The 19,055-nt window shown below is 48.9% G+C and overlaps 1 protein-coding gene across 5 annotated transcripts in view; it reads right to left on the bottom strand.

Moving 5' to 3' along the window:
• Window positions 1-19,055, bottom strand: part of CAMK1G (calcium/calmodulin dependent protein kinase IG) — a 29,676-nt gene that overhangs the window by 4,675 nt on the left and 5,946 nt on the right. For 3 of the 5 annotated variants that reach the window (XM_035010447.1, XM_035010450.1, XM_035010445.1), the window contains exons 2-8: window positions 14,355-14,475; window positions 9,324-9,452; window positions 6,429-6,503; window positions 3,636-3,774; window positions 2,852-2,975; window positions 1,412-1,487; window positions 267-379 (exon numbers count right to left, since the gene is read on the bottom strand). In XM_035010447.1, coding sequence (XP_034866338.1) covers window positions 267-379; window positions 1,412-1,487; window positions 2,852-2,975; window positions 3,636-3,774; window positions 6,429-6,503; window positions 9,324-9,452; window positions 14,355-14,446 — 748 coding nt within the window. In that variant the 5' untranslated portion in view covers window positions 14,447-14,475. Of the gene's footprint in view, window positions 1-266; window positions 380-1,411; window positions 1,488-2,851; window positions 2,976-3,635; window positions 3,775-6,428; window positions 6,504-9,323; window positions 9,453-14,354; window positions 14,476-15,264; window positions 15,347-19,055 lie in introns of all 5 variants that reach the window. The other 2 variants (XM_035010448.1, XM_035010449.1) reach the window with 1 other exon arrangement.

The raw sequence follows: 19,055 nt of genomic DNA, 5'->3' as shown, positions 1-19,055 counted from the left end.
CCCCCCCCCCCCCCCCCCCCCCCCCCCCCCCCCCCCCCCCCCGGCATGCCGTGGTTCCATCTCCAGGAAAACAAAAGCATGAACCTTAGATGCGGATAATTTATTTGACCTTTGAGCCAGATGAAGATTTCCCCACTTTCCTTGGCAGCCTGTTCTGTAAGATTCCCTGGGGACTTTCAAGAGCCAGGACTGTCATCCATTGTTAAGCTCTTTTCTCTTGGCAGCCTTGAGCCTGTTATCTTGTCCTTCGCACCTGCTAGCCTTACCTGACTCAGAAATGTCATCCCAGAATGGAGACTCAAATTCATAGTAGCCCTCCTTGATCTTCTCGAAAAGCTTAGACTCTGTTTCTTCGTAGAAAGGGGGATACCCACACAACCTGCAGTGAAACAGGAAGGAGTTATGCTGCTAAACAACCCCAGTCTCCCTCTGCCCAGCGTCCACTGCAGACACAGCAGGAAATAGGGCCCCCAACCAGCAGTAGGAACAGGACACGGATCTGCCCTATTCTGGAATGATGCAGGCCCCATCAGGTGTTTGTGCAGGAGCCAAAGCTGGGAACATGCAGCTCTGGAAGGCCCCTTTGTAAGTTACTCCCTCCAAACCCTCACTGCCTCTCCTATACCCCTGACACTTAGAGGATGCATACAAATATCTTTAAGAGAAATGACAGAATGTCTGTTTGAATGCACGTTTTGAAAGGAATTTTTTAGGCTATTTTGTTCTTTATTTTTTAGTACCTAAACCAGTGATTAGCACAGAATAGACTGTCAATAAATATTTGTTGAGTACATGAATAAATGAGAGTAGTTATTCAACATAAGCTTAGTAAATAAAGAACTGAGTCCCTACTAAGGGATAAATATGTTATTTTCCTAAGAGCAGAGTCTGCAACAGGTGAGGAGGGCTGGTGGGGAAGGAGTGATGAGTACGTTTGGAAAGGAGAGGCCAAGAATATGTGGACAGGAGCTGTGACCAGGTTCATTCGGGCCATCATTTGGCCTTGGGTGGACTTGCCAGGAGAGAAATCTGAGATGTGAACATTGTGCCCACTCGGCTTCCAAGCCTGGCTTGTCCTCTCCTTTCTTCACTGCTCATTCCATAGAGTAGGACTCAACAGTTACAGAGAGTAAATGGGGGTGGGGGGGCAGGAAGAGAGAGTACCATATGGTTGAACAGTGGGTTCACACTGAGCTCTGTTTTAATAATCTGGTGGAGACCAGGACAGAAACCTCTGGAGCTGTGTGCATGGTAAGTGTGTGTGTGCGTGTGCGTATGCACGTGCACATGTGTACATGCACATGCTCTGAAGGTGGATGTTGCTCAAGGAGCTAAGATAGGGGAGGGGAGAAAAAGGATGAGCAGGTTCTGAGATTTCCCAGGAACTGAGCCAATGCCAGCTTCTACTCACAATATGTAAGTGATGACGCCAATGGACCAGCAATCCACAGCCTTGCTGTAGGGTTTCTGGGCCAATACTTCCGGAGCTGGAGCAAACCAAAGGTAGAGTCAGGGCTGGGGGGACCAGAAGAGAGGGCTGAGGGGGTGAGGGTCAAAGGTCAGGAAGAGGCTTAGCGAAGTGGACTAGGAAAGCCCCTGGGATGGTAGTGTTTCTGTAAGAATGAAAACTTTCCTAGGGCAGGGACTGTGGCTCTCCCATCAGACTGAATCTTCCTCCATCAGCCTGGAAGGTCCCCATGACAGGGCCTATGACTCTTACATCAGACCGGGGATCTCCAGGGCTACATCTCCCCCATCAGACTGAATACTCTCTGAAGGCAGGTCTACATTTCCCCATACAGATAGGGTATCCCAGGGGCGGGGCTGTGTGTCTCTGTTCAGACAGGGACATACATGAAATAGGGGTGGTCTCTCTCCCACTAGACTGGGATCTACCTGAGGGAAGAGACAGAGTCTTCCACATTAAATGAGCAACTCTTAGAGGCAAGTGATAACTGTCCCATCCACCTCAGGTACCTTCTGCTGTATCGGATCGAGAGCTCCATGAGAAAATGAGCCATGTATTTCCTCTGACTGGGAGCAGTAGAGAGTTACCTTCTGTATTTATCCCAGACACCAGGGCTTTGTACTCGGCGGGACTCAATACCTACTGACTGACCTCTCTTTGAGGGTGAGAGCAGATACTTCCTCTATTAAGTTAGAGGTCTCCTTCCCATGTCCCATCCTCAACCAGGTGATGAGTGATTAAGAGGGAAGGGGCGGGAGGGGATGCTCTGAGTATTGGCTTTCTCTCCATGGATCTCAGGAATGCTTTCACCTGGTAACTTGCCTGCTCTTACTTTTTGGGGGGACTTGAAAGCCTCCTGTTTAGGCAGGAGGCCCCACCTCTACCAGTTTCCTAGTGTGTTTCTTTGGGAATATATTTAGGGGGGCATGCTTGGATTCCTCAGCTTCAAACTCAACACTAGGCCTCCAGGATACCACCAACTGGGGCATTGAGGTCTCCTCTGGAAGTGGGAGAAAGGAAAAGGGGCACCTAGTGTCAACCCCTTGGCAATCTAACCATCTCTGGTTTTATGATCTTATTTCTGCCCCTCGTCTAGCCAGAAAGACAAAGGCAGGAAGTCTGTCTGCAAAAATGAGGGCCAAGTATAGGCAGGGGCTGCGGGAATGGCTCAGGGGTAGGCTATCTCTACAGATGTAGGGTTTGGGAGCAGGAGGGGTAGTTCCAGAGATACATGGATCTACCCTAAACCTCATAGTGAATGGTCTACTTGTATTGCCACTGAAGTTGAACCCTGTCTCCCCATAACCACCCCTCTCCATTAAGTAATACCCATGAGGTTGAACACAGCCAACTGATCAACCTTCCTTCTCCTCCCAGACTCACCCACGTAGCCTGGGGTCCCACAGGCAGTGGACATGACTCCACTTTGTTCCATCTTGGACAGACCAAAGTCTGTGATCATGATCTTAGAATTCTCTTCAGGGGTTAGGTACAGCAGGTTTTCAGGCTATGGGAGAAGAGCAATATCATGCAGTGTACGATATAATCATCTGAAATACATATTTCTTTTCCTCCCCTGATATATAATTTCTTAGGAAGCTGCGCTCTGGGCTCCTGACTTCAAGGTCAGACTCATCTCCCCCAGTTCTTCCCTCCTTCCTCCTGCCTGCTGCCCCCCAGTCCATATTGGAGCATTCTGTATTTTGCTTATGGCCCTCATGTTGCTCAGCTTTATAGCCATGAAGGTACTACTCCCACCCTCCCCACATCCCCAACTACCCTAAGACTGTTTGTTTTTTGAGGAAACCAAACCATGGTTAATTGTCTCTGATCTCTCTCAAGTCTAGTACATGCCTGATGCAATGTTGACCCTCAAGTTAGTATTTCTTACATTTGATTTTGACTGTGGCTAGGTTAAAGAAACATGTGGATTACCTTGGTATCCTAATAGGGTGAGGCCTAGTGAAAAGTTCAGGAAAGGGCTGAGATGAAAATTAGCGATGATTATTCAGTCATTTAGGTTTTGTTTAAGGAATGAGGGCAGAAGGGACCTTAGGAGTCTATTCGTCCAACCCCCTTTATTTTACACGGCTTAGGCTGCCCATGACCCAGGCAGCTTCCTAAAGGGTCATTCTCTGTTTCCCACTGAGGGCTCCCACTTTGGCACCTTTAAGTCTCTGTGGACGATGCCATTCTCGTGGAGGTATTTCACTGCTGACAAGACCTGCTGGATCACCAGGCTGGCATCCTTCTCTGTGTAGACACCCCGCTCCAGGATCCGGTCAAAGAGTTCCCCGCCAGAAACACTGTGGGCATAGGGGCAAGCGCAGGAATCCAGGTCTTATTTCAGGTCAAAGGTACATAAGTGTGTTTGCTCTGTAGCCATGAAGACATAGCTGTGGCGGAACAGGCAGGTGCCCATGGCCTGGGCAGGGAGGTCTACTTCAGTCTGAGAATACCTCCTTTGGGTGCTGGAATGATATCACAAGGGAGTCGTTTCTTTGGGCCAACCATTGCCCTCTCCCCGGATCTTTCCTTACAATGCGAAATGCTCCCGGTTAGAGTCAAGCAAGAAGCTAATAATCCCTTAGTGGGCACATTCTTAGCTGCCTGCTTTCCTGGCCTAGGACCCAGAGAGTAATGATGAAAAGGAGAGGTGAAACTGAAATCAGGGCAAGGCAGGAGAGAGAAGGTGTACAAATGAGACCAATTGTGCCTGCGTCAGGATTTCTTTCCTCATTGTGGAAAGCTGGGCTACCTGAAGCCGGAATCATGGGTGGAGCTGTAACGATGTTTGGAGACTCCAGTGGTATGGTATCTTAGGATTCAGGGGCTTTAAGATACAGTCTGTCCCCTATCTCTTGAATGCCATCTACATTGCTTTTGCCAAGAAGTTCTGTAGTCCATGCTGGAATACCTCAGAGGGAGACCACTAAGACAGACTGCTTTCTCTCTCGCCACCTTCTCAATATTTCTCTATATTATGATGGAACCCACTCCCGGCAGTTTCTACCAGCAGACACCACGTCCACCCACTGGGGCCATGCAGAGCAAGAATCCTTTCACATGAATCACTTCCAGTATGTGAAGGCAGTGAAATGCTCAGCTGCGGCCCTCTCTGGCGTAAACATTTCAGCCTACATCAACCATGAACCAGGGCTTCCAATTCCATCACAGTCCTGGCCCTCTTCTCACTGTTCCAGGGCACTGAATACCAACATGCACATGTGATAGGACCATGTGGTAATGAGGAAGGAGAATTTCTCTACTCAAAATGTACACCACCCTACTCCTTTTGTTTCTGTCCTAAAGCTCTGGGCTCTGCCACAGGAGCTAGAGGCCCATGAGAAAGATAGTCTTTCTGCACAACTAGGAATTCCTGACTCCTAGGGCTGGCACTCTCGTCGGCTTTGCAACTCTTCAGTGACATCTAAATCTGCCTGCTTCCCTGCCTCCCCTTCGCTGTCTAAATGCGTGCTCATCCTGTTGAACTGGCCTCATTAAGGTGCCACATGCTCCCTGCTCCTTTGTTAGTGCTGTTCTGCCTCCCTCTGCCCCAACCTCACTCCCTTGACCACGTGCTCCCTCTATACACTGCGCCTCGGGTGAGCCTAGGAGTTAATAGACTGCTTAGGCCTGAGTTAGCTCATCCAAGTATCTGAGGAATCAGCCTGTCAGTCAGAAACATTGCATCTAGCTACAGAGATTGCAGAGTGGGGTGTGTGTATGTGTGTGTGTGTACTTTATAAATAGAAGTTTCTCTGAGTCCAAGGCTGAGCCCTCAGGAGCACCGACCAACGCCTACAGCATTCACTCTCCGGCAGAACTCCTATTTATATGTGACAATGATGTGGAGACTCCTCTAGTGAGGTGCCATTTCTGTCCCACAGATGGGCACACACGATCACAGCTTGTTTTTAACTTCGAATGGATCTCTTTTGGGAAAGTCTTTTTTTAAAATATCAAATTGAAATCTATGTACCTGTGGTTTCTAATCCCACAGTAATTTTATTTATTTATTTATATTTTTAATTTTTTAATTTTTATTTTTTAAAGATTTTATTTATTTATTTGAGAGAGAGAATGAGATAGAGAGAACATGAGAGGGGGGAGGGTCAGAGGGAGAAGCAGGCTCCTCGCTGAGCAGGGAGCCTGATGTGGGACTTGATCCCGGGACTCCAGGATCATGACCTGAGCCGAAGGCAGTCGCTTAACCAACTGAGCCACCCAGGCGCCCCCACAGTAATTTTACCTGGAGTGGCATTAAGACATTTATTTTTATTTCTTTTTTAAAGATTCATTTATTTGAGAGCGAGCGAGCGAGCATGAGCAAGCAGGGGGAGGGGGAGAGATAATCCTCAAACAGACTCCCTGCTGAGCATGGAGCCCGATGAGGGGCCCTGATCCCAGGACTCTGAGATCATGACCTGAGCCAAAATTAAGAGTCGCCTGCTCAGCCGACTGAGCCTCCCAGGTGCCCCGGCATTAAGACATTTAATATTCAGTTTGATGGACACAGACTGGTCAAAATGGACTCGAGCCATGGTGCCAGAGAAGGGTTCTGGAGGTCCCCTGCCATGCCAGGCATTATCTCTTCAACTGTGGGGTTGTGGGAAGGTCCAGAAAGTCTGACGGCAGTGGCTGGGACAGCAGGGAAGATGGATGGGTTGGAGTCCCAGCTATTTGCTGACTTGTAGACAATATCTTAATGACTGGTGAGGCTGCACTAGCAGGACCCTCTCAATAATCAGTCCTAGATTTACCCCCCAGTCCATGCAGAACACGCTGATGACCAGAAGCATACTTAGCCTGAGAGAACTCTTGCCATTTGACAGCCTCTTTAGCTAATTTTTGATCTTATCTTTTGAATCACCACACTCCCCTCATCACCGAGCAGCCTCCTCTAGGCCTCCCGGGTCCCCGACGCATCTGTGGAGGGAGCGGGTCACCTTCCACTTACAGCTGCATGACCAGGTAGTAGTGAGTGGTGCTCTCATAGATGTCCTCTAGGGTCACGATGTTTTCATGCTTGATCCTGGGGAAAAGTAAGGCTCATGGTGAGGGGTCTGTGGTTTAGGTGGTTCAGACAAAGAACGGACACCCAGCCCACTGGACTTTGATTTCTGTTAGGGACTTTTGATGACAATGTTTAGGAAGAGTGGATCCTTGTGAAGCCTTCCTAGTAAATAAGCAGTCACAAAGAAATCCTAGAGAAAAGATCCCAGGGTGATATTCAATCCATATTTTTTAATGGATAATTGATCATCCTGCCTTCAGGGAACCAACATTTGGTCACTCCTCCAGAAATCTCTTTAGACTTTAACAAAAGAGAAAGTTAAAAGAACTGAAGAAGGCTAAGTGAACACTCCAAACGAGATCATGATACAAAATGGGTATCCAGATCTCCTTCAGAAACATCCTTGACGAAAGTGGACTGCAACAGAAGAGAATCAGGTTAGCTAAGCCTCCTCATGGGTAACCATGGAAGGACTGTTGCAAAATTATCATCATTCCAGAGTATTTGAGGAGCAGCAAGGAAGATGCTGATTTCTGGGGTCAGTTCTGTGGGACGTCTTGGATCAGTAATTCTCAACCAGGGGCTCTTTTGTCCCTCGGGAGACATTTGGCAATATCTAGAGACATTTTTATTGTTGTGACTGGGGAGGGGGTAGGAACTACTGGCATCTAGTGGGTAGAGGCAGGAAGGCTGTTAAACATCCTACAGTGCACACTGAATAGCCCCCCAACCCAATAAAGAATGGTCTTGTCTAATATGCCAATAGCACTGTGTTCAGGAAAATTTGCTCTAGATGCCCTCTGCCTGGGATTACTCAGGGGCCGAGGTGAGCAGAAGGTGGCTGACTTTGGCTGGCTTTCTCAAATCTTCTAAATCCCACTCTTTGGTTTGTAAAGTACATCTCTCTCATAGGGTTATATCAGGATTAAAAGAGATAATGCATGTAAAATGCTTGGTACAGTGCCTGGGGAATAGTAAACACATAAACAGTAGCTATCATGTTTAAGTTTAATTTCTAAAAATATAGACCTGTCACAATGGTTACCTGATGGATTCAACCACACTCACTCGCTGACAGTGCTAACATTAATTTATCAATGGTTCATTTACTGAACAAATATTGACTGAGCATCTATGCTGTTAGGGACTGATGATATAATGCAATGGTAAGAAGGACCACCATAGTCCTTGCTCTCAATGAATCCGCAGTTTGTCTCTGCTCTAATCTCTCTGGAGCCCAAGTTGGTATCTCCAGCATCCTCCATGTACTGATTGGGGGAAACACGGATTCAATATGTTCCAGCAAATGTCTTTCTATTTTCTCCAAGCCTACACATCCTTTTGGTTCTCTTTCCCAAGCAATGATATTATGTCCACTGAATTGCTCAATCTCAGCATCATTTTTTTAAATACTTATTTATTTATTTGAGAGAGAAAAAGAGTGAGTGAGCAGGGGTGGGAGGGGCAGAGGGAGAGGGAGAGAGAAGCTCAAGCGGACTCCATGCTGAGCACAGAGCCCAACATGGGGCTCGATCCCACAACCCATGAGACCATGACCCGCCAAAATCAAGAGTCAGATGCTTAACCAACTGAGCCACTCAGGCGCCCCTCCACATCGTTTTTAATACTTTTCTCTTTTGTACTCTTACCGGCCTACCCGAACCCCGTCACTTCTGTCTCTTGAATCCAGTCTTCCTGCTGCCACATGATCTTATTACCTTTGCTTCTATCCTCATCCCTTGCTGAGATTATTGAGGAAGGCTTAGAATTGGTCTCCCATCCTCTAGCCTCTAACCAAATCCATCTTCCACCATCCTTAAGAGGGATGGCTCTAAAATAGAAATCTGATCATATGATTCTTTCCTTAAAACCCTTTGATAACTTTTCTTTGCCCACAGAATAAAGTCAGCGCTCTTTATCATGGTATCCAAGACCTTTCATAATCAGGTCTCATTTGGTTCCATCTCCTGCCCCTTGATGGTCCTCACTCTAAGCTTAGGGGCTCCCAACATTCACTTTTCCTAAGATCCTTTGCACTTTCACAATTCTATGTTAAAGTTTATGTTACTCTCCACCTGAATTCCCTTTCTGCATTGCCTCTCCTGTCTCCATCAAATTCTGCTCATCCATCAAGGTCCCTCTTCTTTGAAAATGTACCTAATACCCCATACTCATAAAAGCACACAGGTAGGCAGAATGAATCTCTGTCTTCTCCAGACTTTGCCTGCTGCTACCCTTGGCTCATGTTCAGTGGGATTAGAGTTTGTTATGGGCACCTCTGTGTCTGCCCAGAAAATGTGAGCTCCTGAGGGTAAGGAATTTTGTCAGCCCTAGTCTTGTGTCCCTAACACACGTTTGGCACACCATGGGGGTTCCACAAGGCTTTATTATATGGGTCCTGCTTTACCATTTGATGGTTTGTTAGTGTGGCCTCCTATCATGATGGTTGGGTGCTGAACCTATATTTGCTTTGGTACAATTCAGGCTAATTTCCAAATCTTATTCTGCTTCCTTAATTACTGATTCTTCCTGGTATTGGCCTCTCAATTGATTTTTGTGCCTTCGAGCTAATTACTCTCTGGTCCCCGTGCCCGAGTCTGCTACCAGTTGGTTTGCTAATCAATTTGCTGCACCCCTTTCCCGGCCCCTCCCCTCCCCCAAAACCAGCCAAGACACCTCTCTGGCTAAACTTAGCTGACTGATCAAATGGACCCATCAATGCAATCCAAGGAAGCAAAGCCTTTGGGTATGGAAATCCAGCTTCAGTCCTTCTCGAACATAATTGTGAAGGAAATGTAATCCCACGGTTGTCCCTGGCCAACCCTAAGACCCACTCACTTTTTCAACACGGCAATCTCATTCTCCAGACTGCTGTCCCGGAAGGCAGGTGACTTCTTGATGCACTTCAGGGCAAAGAGCTTCCCAGTTACCCTTTGCTTCACCAGGAAAACTTCTGAAAAAGCTCCTCTAAGTAGAAGACACCAAGAGATAACGATTAGTACTGGCTGGCTAGAGAACATTGTTGGAGGCAAAACCAAGGGGTAGATGAAGGAAAGGGTGGCTGGTAATTAGTTTCCCTTTTTACTGTGGGTACCTGAGGAGCTGTATCGAGGGCAGAGCCTATCTGACCAGCCCTGTGTCCTTTCTTTCGAGAAGGGAAAGATTCTACTACAGACTCAGAGACTAGCCGGTGCTATTTCCGGATTCTATAATTTGGGAAGGGCCCCCAGGGACTCTGCTTTGGTTATGGAGAAATTTCCATTTGGCCGACCCATTAAAGAGGGGCCACTGCAGAGTCAATTCACTTTGCTTCTTCCAGCACGGTGTAGTGTGGTGCACTAGGCTGGCAGTTGGAGGTGGCCCTGGGGACAGGGCTCAGGCAGTGATGGAAAAAAACTCCAATCTCCGTTTTTGATGGTGATAATTACCCTGAACCTATTATCAGAGGCTACGGGGGCTGAGCACCCTCTCATTCAGTAGGACCTGTGAGAAGGAAAGACAGGACCCAGCAGCTCTGGGCTGGTTTTCTGAAGATAGAGAGGATGGAAGCCAATGGAAACACAGGGTAGGATTACAAATTATAGCCTTCTTGTTTTTAAAAGGGACCTCTGGTGACCAGGCTATTGGAGCTGTAGTTAGCTAGCAGTGGATGCTGGAGCCCAGGAGCCCATGTGAGGACCTCAGCTTTTTGGGTGACAAGTCACTTAACTTCTATAAACCCAGTTTCTTTATCTGAAAAGTGGGAGTATCAATAGTAGCTGATCCATAGGGTTGTTCAGAAGACTAAATGAATTAACATATGTAAAGTGCTTAAAAGCATTGCTGACACCTGTTAAACTATATGTATCAGACACTATTATTGTTATTACTATTACTATTTGAATACCATTAGGGAGGACACCTCGTAGTGACAAGAGGTGATAGAGTGTAAGGGAGGAAACATCTGAGTCATCCTCTCTCCTGCCATCTGGGGATTCTAGAATGGAGGCCCAACAGCAGTCAAGCTTGTGTAAGGACTTTGAGAATCTGCGTTAGAAAATACTTGGTGTTTCCTGGGTCTGAGCTTCCTGTCTCCCCCAGCTGCACTCGATCGGAATTAATCAGAGCCTTCAGAGCCTGCTCTATTCAGTCACTCATTCCTTCACTCAACCCTTCAATCAAGATTTATTGAGCACCTACTGAGTCAGACGCTGGAGATAAAAAGGTAAGTGTTTCTGCTCTTAAGAGGCCTGTAGACAAGTGAGGAACACAGACAAATGAGCCATTAACATTTGATTCGAAAAATGTTATTAGGCATTCAGCGAATGCTTGTTCAGCTGATGGAACCTCTCTGTGTTAGGCACTCGATGAGTATCAGTCTAGCTTAGAGTCTGGTGTGTGAGATGGACACATACAGAGAAGCAGACAATGAACACTGAAGACAGGGTCTCTGCTCTGGTCCACGATCCAGCAGATGCCATTCACCTTGGAACCACTGTACATCTTTGTACAATAATTATTACAACACTTCTTCCCCCAGCAGACAGCAAGCTGGAAAAAAGGGCACTTTTTTTTAGTGTGTACAATGCAGTTGCTTGGAGTAACTAAGAAGCAGGTCATTCCTGGCCTTTGGACTTCAGAGCTCCCTGACCCCAGTTTTAAGAGGTGAATGGGAGTTAGCCCAGTGAAAAGTTGGAAGTGATATCTCAGGTGGGGGTGAGAAGGAAGTCCAGGGAATAGCATGGAGGTGCAGGACAGCAGGTAGGGATGGGGCTAACCGGGGCCCAGCACCATTTGTGAACTATGAGACAAGGAACAAGGGGAGATGAATGTGCAGGAGTACCCTGTCCTCTGCCTGATCACAGATGGAAAATGCTCAAGAAATGTATGATGGATGGTTGGATGGAAGGCTGGATATGCGAGAAGTTTGGCCTGGGATTAGCTGTGCGTTCTACTCATCTTCAGATCCCACTGTCCTTATTGTGAAAGGAGAGAGGTGGACCACACAGCCGTTAAGATTCCTGCCGGCGGGGCGCCTGGGTGGCTCAGTTGGTTAAGCAACTGCCTTCGGCTCAGGTCATGATCCTGGAGTCCCAGGATCGAGTCCCGCATCGGGCTCCCTGCTCAGCAGGGAGTCTGCTTCTCCCTCTCCCACTCCCCCCTCTTGTGCTCTATCTCTAAAATAAATAAATAAAATCTTAAAAAAAAAAAAAAAAGATTCCTGCCGGCTGTGACCTTCTAGGACCCATTTTCAGAGTCCCCCCTTCCACCTGTACACACGGGTGGCCCCCTGGTTTCAAAGCTGACACCCACCCAGGTCCTCCTGTGCAATGAGATCAAACAGGCCTTCCTGGGGGTGCAGCATGTGTAAACAGCACCACCTGGAGTTGTGCAGTGTTGTGGTAATTCGAAATGGTGTTACTGCCCTTCTGCCTCAGGCTGCTTTGTATGGTGTGTGTGTGTGTGTGTGTGTGTGTGTGTGTGTGTGTCGGGGCAGGGGAGAGCGATTATAAGGCTTAATTGTGCCGTCGGTCAGACTGGGGAGCAAAGGGAGCAGAGAGCTAGTTTCGAGCAGCTAAGGTTGCTGGGGTCAGAAGGCAAGACAGGCAGAGCCTCAGGAGCCAGGGTTGTTTTGCTGCAATAGAACTTGGTCTGCCTTTCCTGCTTGGACTAGCTCTCCCCTCTTGCTGGGAGACTGGTTGCTGGGGGAGGTGAGGGAGGTCCGAGGAGAAAAGTCTCTTCCTGCACAGTGAAAGCAGAAGGACACGCACCTGAGTGACAAAGTCCCTGCTATGGACTAGCTTTGCCCAGTCTCCCTGCCTTAGGGCCCTGGAAGTGTCGGTGACTCTGGGCAGATTTAGCGAAAGCCTTCTCTCCCTGGTGGGTTGTTCCAGAGGAGCTGGGGGTCCTGAACTTCTGGTGCATCGTACTCAGAGGAGTCTGCTCTGCCCACTGCTCGCTTCCCCTCAGGCCCTCACTGTGGTAACTACACGGGGTCTGCAGCCTGGGGCTGCCTGTCCCCCTCCTGGGCACTACAGGGGTGCCTACTCTTTAGCTTTTGTTCAGCCCCAACTGCTGCAACAGCTGTGACCTGCCCCCTGTCTTGTCCTCTCAGTTCCCCAAATCAGTGCGGGGCTGGGTAGGTGAGAGCCACTGAAAGCATGTAAAATACAGATTCCTGGCTGCCCCGTCCTAGCTCCCCAAATCCCAGGGCGGTAGGTCTGGGACCAGGAATCTGTATTTAAAAAAAAAAAAGAAAGAAAAAGAAAAGGAAAAAAAAGAAAAAACAACTACCTAGGCTAAAATGCTACTAGGGAATTATAATTAACTCTCTTGAGTGTGGCAATGCCATTGTGCATATAGAAGAAAATGCCTTTATTTTTAGGAGATGCAGACAGAAGCACTCCAAGGTGACATGTCATGATGTTTGCAACTATTTACAAATTATCCGGGAAAATCAGTGTGTGTGTGTGTGTGTGTGTGTGATGTATGTATGTATGTAAAACAAATACAGTGAAATGTTAACAGTTGTTGAATTGAGGTGGTGGATATATTGGTGGTCCGCTGTACCATTATTTCACTTATTTTTGAAATTTAGGTATTCTCACAGTGGAAAGTCAGAGGGCTAAGCTCCCCCGGTGACTCTGATGTCCCTCTTGGTTGAGCTCCTCTGTGGCCGGGCTCCACGAGAACGGCATGTGTCTGGCTGCTGACAGCCACACAGCACACATCTGAGCAGACCGTGAATAAGCGCCTGTCACCCCGGGCACCCTCCCTCCTCCTCTTGATTTTTGGGATTCTTAGCAAATCATTTCTGATTCACGCATGACTCTCGTCCCTCTCTCCTGCCAAAAACCCCCTCTCTAGCCACCCCCGTCTTGGCAAAGGTCCTTGATGGAGGGCCAGCGCTCCGATGACCAGCCCCAGCGCCGAGATCCTCCTGGGTGCTCAGAGCCTGACACTTGCCTGGGCAGGGAGAGCTGGGGCAGGGGGGCTCGTCTCGGGGCCAGGCCTGGCTCCTCGGAGTCTACAGCGACAGTGTGGGCAACTGTCATTGCCTGAGGTCACTGCCTCCTAGCCAAGGCAGAGGGAGCTGCACTTAGCCCAAGCTGGCTAAAGGGAAAGCTTGCTCGAATGGACAGCCTCCTCACTGCCCCTCACTTCCCAGGGCCCAGTTAGCCCAGACGAAGTAGCTGGCCAGCTGGGGTCCCGAGGCTCCGGAGCTGGGGGCCTGAGTGGCAGGACTGAGCGGACCGTCAGCTCCAGACAGGCTGTCTCTGTTCTTGCAGCCGTGTAATCGCTGTCACGGGGCAGGCGCAGACTCCAGAGGCTGGTAGGAGTCTGGACTACGGCGTGACTTTATTTCTCCAACACGGCACTTAAATATAGAGCAGAGAGGATGCTGGTGCGGGGGAGCCGACTCTGGCGTGTGTACCCATCAGCTCTCTGGGGCCCAGAAGCCCCTTCTCCTCTGTCTACAGCAGACAGTGCGGTTGGCCCACATGTTTACTGCTGGGGGAAATGAAGAAGCTGGAGGAGGAGGCCCAGGGAAGTTCTAGGGTCACTGAATCTCCTGAAGTGCCCCAGAACGCCTCTTTCCTGCCGCTAGGCAAGAAGCCACAAGCTGTCCCAGATCTAGAAGCAGGGCCCCTGGGGGTGGGCCAGGACGCAGAGCCTAGGGAAAGGGCTGGTATTCCCTGTGGTCCCCAGCCTATGAAACCAAGGTACCTTCCTCTACCCTACCTCCCTAGTCCTTTCAAGCCAGTGAGATGATGTCCCAGCAGCCTCAGTCCCAGCTTGTCAGCCGCTGCTGGCCCAGAACAACTCTTTCCAGGCACCCCCCACCCAGTGCGCAGCCTCGCCGCCCCGTCTCTCAGCCCCAGGACTCACGATCCCAGCACTTCCATGAAGATGAAGGTTTTCCGGATGTTGGTGGTCTGTTTCTTCCAGGAGCTACAGTCATCTTCTTCTTTTCGACCCATCGCCTCCAGAGTTGAAGCTTTGGGGGATGCTTTGAGGAAGGGGAGAAGGGGTCTGATCAGCTAATGTCTCAGACAGGATGAGAACAAATTGCAAAAAGAATCGAAAACACATCTTTCACATAATAACTAGAATGAAGGATTAGAAGCAACACCTGGATAATGGGCAAAAATAAGACTATTCTCTCCGCTTGCTTTTTTAAAATTACCACAACAGGGGTGCCTGGGTGGCTAAATGGGTTAAGCATCTGCCTTCGGCTCAGGTCATGATCTCAGGGTCCTGGGATTGAGCCCCGTGTTGCCCCCCACGCTCCCACACCGTGTGAGCGCTCTCTCTCTCAAAAAAAAAAAAAAATCTAAAATTACTATAACAAATGTGTTGCGGGTCTACTGCCTGCCCATTGTACTTGTTATACACTCGAGGAGTTGAGATTCTAGTAGTGCAAAGTCCACTTTGTACATATGTATTTAAGGGCATTAACACACATGTATGGATTAATACACGAACATCCACCTGTGGGGGGCGGATCTGAGCTGAGGCGTTTCCTGTTGATGTTGATGTTGATTCAAACCACAGAGTCAGCTCCACATCCCTTCTGTTACCACGTGTTGTATCCGTTCTCCCACCTCCCCAGTCATGCTTACTCCTACCTCTCTCCTACCTGTTCCAGGCTAAATGAAAGACTGTTCGATGAACAAGCATTGTTTCCTCCCAAGCTCCCACATTAGTACAGTGCTGGAGAAATAGTTACTCATTAAAATCTAAATTGAATCTTGCCCTATCTTTGTATCGGGGTTCCGGAGTTGCCATATGCATTCACCTGAGTCAGCACCTATGACGCGCCAGGTGCCGGCTCCGTACAGATGGTTCTGTCCTCCTGGGACCGGCAGGCTCCAGGGGGCCTGCAATGAGCAAGTAAAGTACCACGTATGCAGTGACGAAGTGTGGAAAAACCGTGAAAGAATAAAACCTAGGCTTGTAAGAGGGACAAACGGGAATGGTCATCCTTAGATAAAGTCCTGGGAAGGCCCTATAGCAGGTCAGTCATATTGAAACTGTGATCAGAAGTTTGTGAAGGAGCCTGCCAAGTACAGAGTGTGTGTGAGGGAGGATTTTGGCAGAAGAAGTAAAATACAGGAGGTCAGTGTGGGGGCAGGGCAGGAACAGAGCCTGATGGGACAGAAGGGACAGTATGGCCGGAGCCGGGTGAACTCTGCATGACGTGGGGCGGTGAGTGGGCAGGGGAAGGCAGGCAGGGGACAGACCGTATAAGACTCTGCTAAAGACACTGGATTGTCTTCTAAGCGAGACTGCAAGACACTGAAGGATTTTTAGCAGAGCAGTTACACCACTGATGTTTTCGAGCTCACACCAGCTGCTCTGTGGAGAATGGGGTGGGGGGGAGTAGGAGTTGATACATGGAAAAATGGGTGGCTTGGATCATGGTGGTATAGTGAGGGAGAGAAGGGGTGGACTCGGGATACATTTGGGGTTCTGATTATGTACGATACCAGGTGATATGCCCACAGAGCGGTGAGAGGGGTCTGGGCTGGCTGTCATGTTTCTGGTAGGAGTGTTGGGGGGACAGTGCCCTTAGTGGGGCAGTGAATACTCGAAAGAAACATGTTCTTGGGGGTGGTTGGGTGGTTTGAGGGGAATCTCTGTCCCTTCGGGCACTCTCTGCCCTAGCTGCCTCTACTACAGGAGGATACTGAGTGTCTGGGGGGGTGGGGGAGCACCATTTCTGCCAACACCCCTTTCCCCATTCTCCTTGGACCTAAGAAGTAGGAAAATATGTCCAATGGCTGCAACTCTTAGGCAATGTCCCTCCTTCCCCATTAAAAAAAAAAAAATGCCTGTAGACTCCATGGTCTTCTAGTAGCCTCAGCACAAAGACAAAGTTTGTGCCTCCACAATTTAGCATCGGGTAAAGAGCGGAGGTTTGGAGTTCAACCTGAGTTCAAATTCTACCACTGCTAGTTACTACTTGAATGGCCTTAGGCAAGTTACTGACCTCTTTGAGTCTATTAACTCATCTGTAAAATGGGGACAGAGTCCTCCATGGTCATGGTGCAGCTTAAATGAAATCGTGGACATAGAGACTTAGCACATTGTCTCACATGTACTAAACAGTTGTGATAGAGATAATATTTGGGGGATACTAAATCGATTGAAACCTCCATCTGGAGGACTCATGTCATAAAATAGGTTCTAAGGTATAGAGGGAAACCGCTTCTGCATTCAGACACAAATGTGGGGCTTAAGCCTCTGTGTATTAAGAGGAACATGACATGAGTGAGGGCCTTGCTGGAGAGAAAACAGGTGTAGACAGACTGACAGTTTTGGTTGGAGCGGATCCTGGGAAGGAGACAGGGGGAGATGGGTGCACACATCTTTGCTTTCACCTATCCAGGAATGGGGGGAGATTGGTGACACAGATGGGTGGATGGGTGGGCTTCTCAGGACCCTGCAGGGGGGGAAGCCATGTGTGGGAGGTACTCTGACTACAACCACACTTAAAGGGGCAGGAAGTAATCATGGGGCAGGCCTAGAGGGAGAAGGTGAGTGAGATGGGGTAGCATGACCTGCAGGATTCCAGAAATTCCCCAGGGCCTATGGGGGGCTGCAGCCAGCTTATTCCAGAGCATGATAGCCAACTGTGTGTGTCTCCCCAGCTCTGTGTGGAGCAGTCTCATGTTGTCAACTTGAAATTGGCCGCAGTGGGAATACGGACACTATGGACACAGGCAGATGCTACAATCACTTCTGCCCAGGGCCCTGGTGAGGGGACACAGAGCTGCTAGAGGGCCTGTCCCCTGGGGTCCAAAAGAAGAGACAGCTTTGATCAGGGCTTCTCAGGTGGAAGCAAATGGCTGGGAGTTGGGCCTTTAGTGGAGGGTGTCAGCAGGATGCCCTGCAGGCCAGATGGGACCAGTCACACCTCAGAGGTCAGCAGTCATCCTCTGGTGAGCTCCCAGACAACTAGGATCTAAGGTCCCTGACGAGTCTGAGGCCCCCTTCTCCTATGTACAACCAAGTCAAGTAAGCACCTTATAACATAAAATGCCCCCTTGAAGTAGAGCAAGAGGAGGAGAAGAATCCATCTTCAGGGCTGTGTTTTTTCCTGGAAGAAACTGAATTGGCTAAATGAGACTCCGTGGAACCTGAGATGCTATAATGAACAAGATCAAATTTAAAGTTCTCCATTTCCCTTTTTTGCTGCCTGGTGAGGGTAGGAGTTCATGAGAAAGATTTTATAGGAAATAAAGATGCTGTATTCTCTTTGTTCACTTCAGTAGTGTGTGTAAACTTGCAAATTCGCTGTGTACTAATTGGTGGCTGAGATTATGAAAAGTGCGTCTGAGAAATGTTACGAATTCCTTAGCATTGGGTACGTTCCAATGTAGATCTGGTGGTTTGTGCTTGTACTTTAGGCCTGTTTGTGGAATTTGCTCCTCTTGGGACGGTGGCAGTCCAGAGGAACACAGCAGTTCAGGGCCCAGGCACTAGCCAGAGGAGGACTTGCCAGCAATGCAGCTGTGGTCTGACCCTTGATTTGGAGGGCAGGGTCCACAAGGCAGAGACAAGTGAACCCTGACTGGTGGAATGCTTTGGGGAAGATGAAATATTACAATTGAGGGCTATCTTTAGCCAGATACCATTCTGCAGATTCTTAGCCCCAAATCTGGCAGCTTCCACTTATCAGAGTGGTTGGCATCTGCGCTTGGACCAAGTGCTTCTTAGCGTATACACTGCAGTCTTGAAGAATGTACAGGATGGGAGCATAGGGGTGGACATTAAAAGGAGTCAAATCAACAGGGTCAGTCTGTGTCCCACCATCTCTTCCCTTCACAAACGGGCAGGGCTGCAGATGCTGCTTTTCCAGGTAAGGACCTAATCAAGAATCTTCTTTCCAGCTCAGGGGCCATCAGCTGGGGGTTCATCACTCCCCCTGCCGGAGCCCCATGGAATGACGGCCTGCTCTCCAGGACGCATGACCACCTCATTAGCAGATCTGTACTCACTGTTCCTTCTCTCCCATCTCTCTTAAATAGCTTAAAAACATAGTATTCTTAGCTAAGCTAGGCTATAAGAAAACATCTTTCCCGCCCACCCCTCCTCCCATACACTCAATCCTAACAATGGAGCTCTATCTTCAGAGCAAAGTGGAGAACTCCGGCCCCGGATCTGAAACCCCGTCACTCCTGCCCCTCCCTGATCTCAGAAAGGTCCCCAGGCGCCGGCACCCAGTGTGGTGGAGGTCTAACCATGGGCTCTCAGAGGGGCGGCCCACAGTGTTTCTACGTCCTGCTTCTTTCTGTCAAAGTCCTCCTCCTGGCTCCCCTGACTCCCGTAATCTAGGTTCTTTCAGAGGAAAAGAAAACATTCTGAGAAGCTTGCAGCCCTAAGATTGCTGTTGTTCCCAAAGTACTCCCACCTCTCTCCTTCTGGCCTCCACTTCCACTCGGCTTCAAAGCTCAGGAAGAGCCAAGTTACAGCTGACTTCACAGGTATAGCTCAGGAGACACCGTGGTGTTGGCATCCGTGACCTCCACTCCTCAACAGGGCAAGGCCCTTGAGGATGTTCTGCAGAAATGACTCCCGGCTAAG

Source organism: Mirounga leonina, unplaced genomic scaffold (genome assembly GCF_011800145.1).
Source record: "Mirounga leonina isolate KUSES-001 unplaced genomic scaffold, KU_Mleo_1.0 Mir_154, whole genome shotgun sequence".
NCBI classification, from domain to species: domain Eukaryota; kingdom Metazoa; phylum Chordata; class Mammalia; order Carnivora; family Phocidae; genus Mirounga; species Mirounga leonina.
Note: the sequence above shows the minus strand (reverse complement) of the source record. Positions and strands in the feature narration are given on the sequence as shown.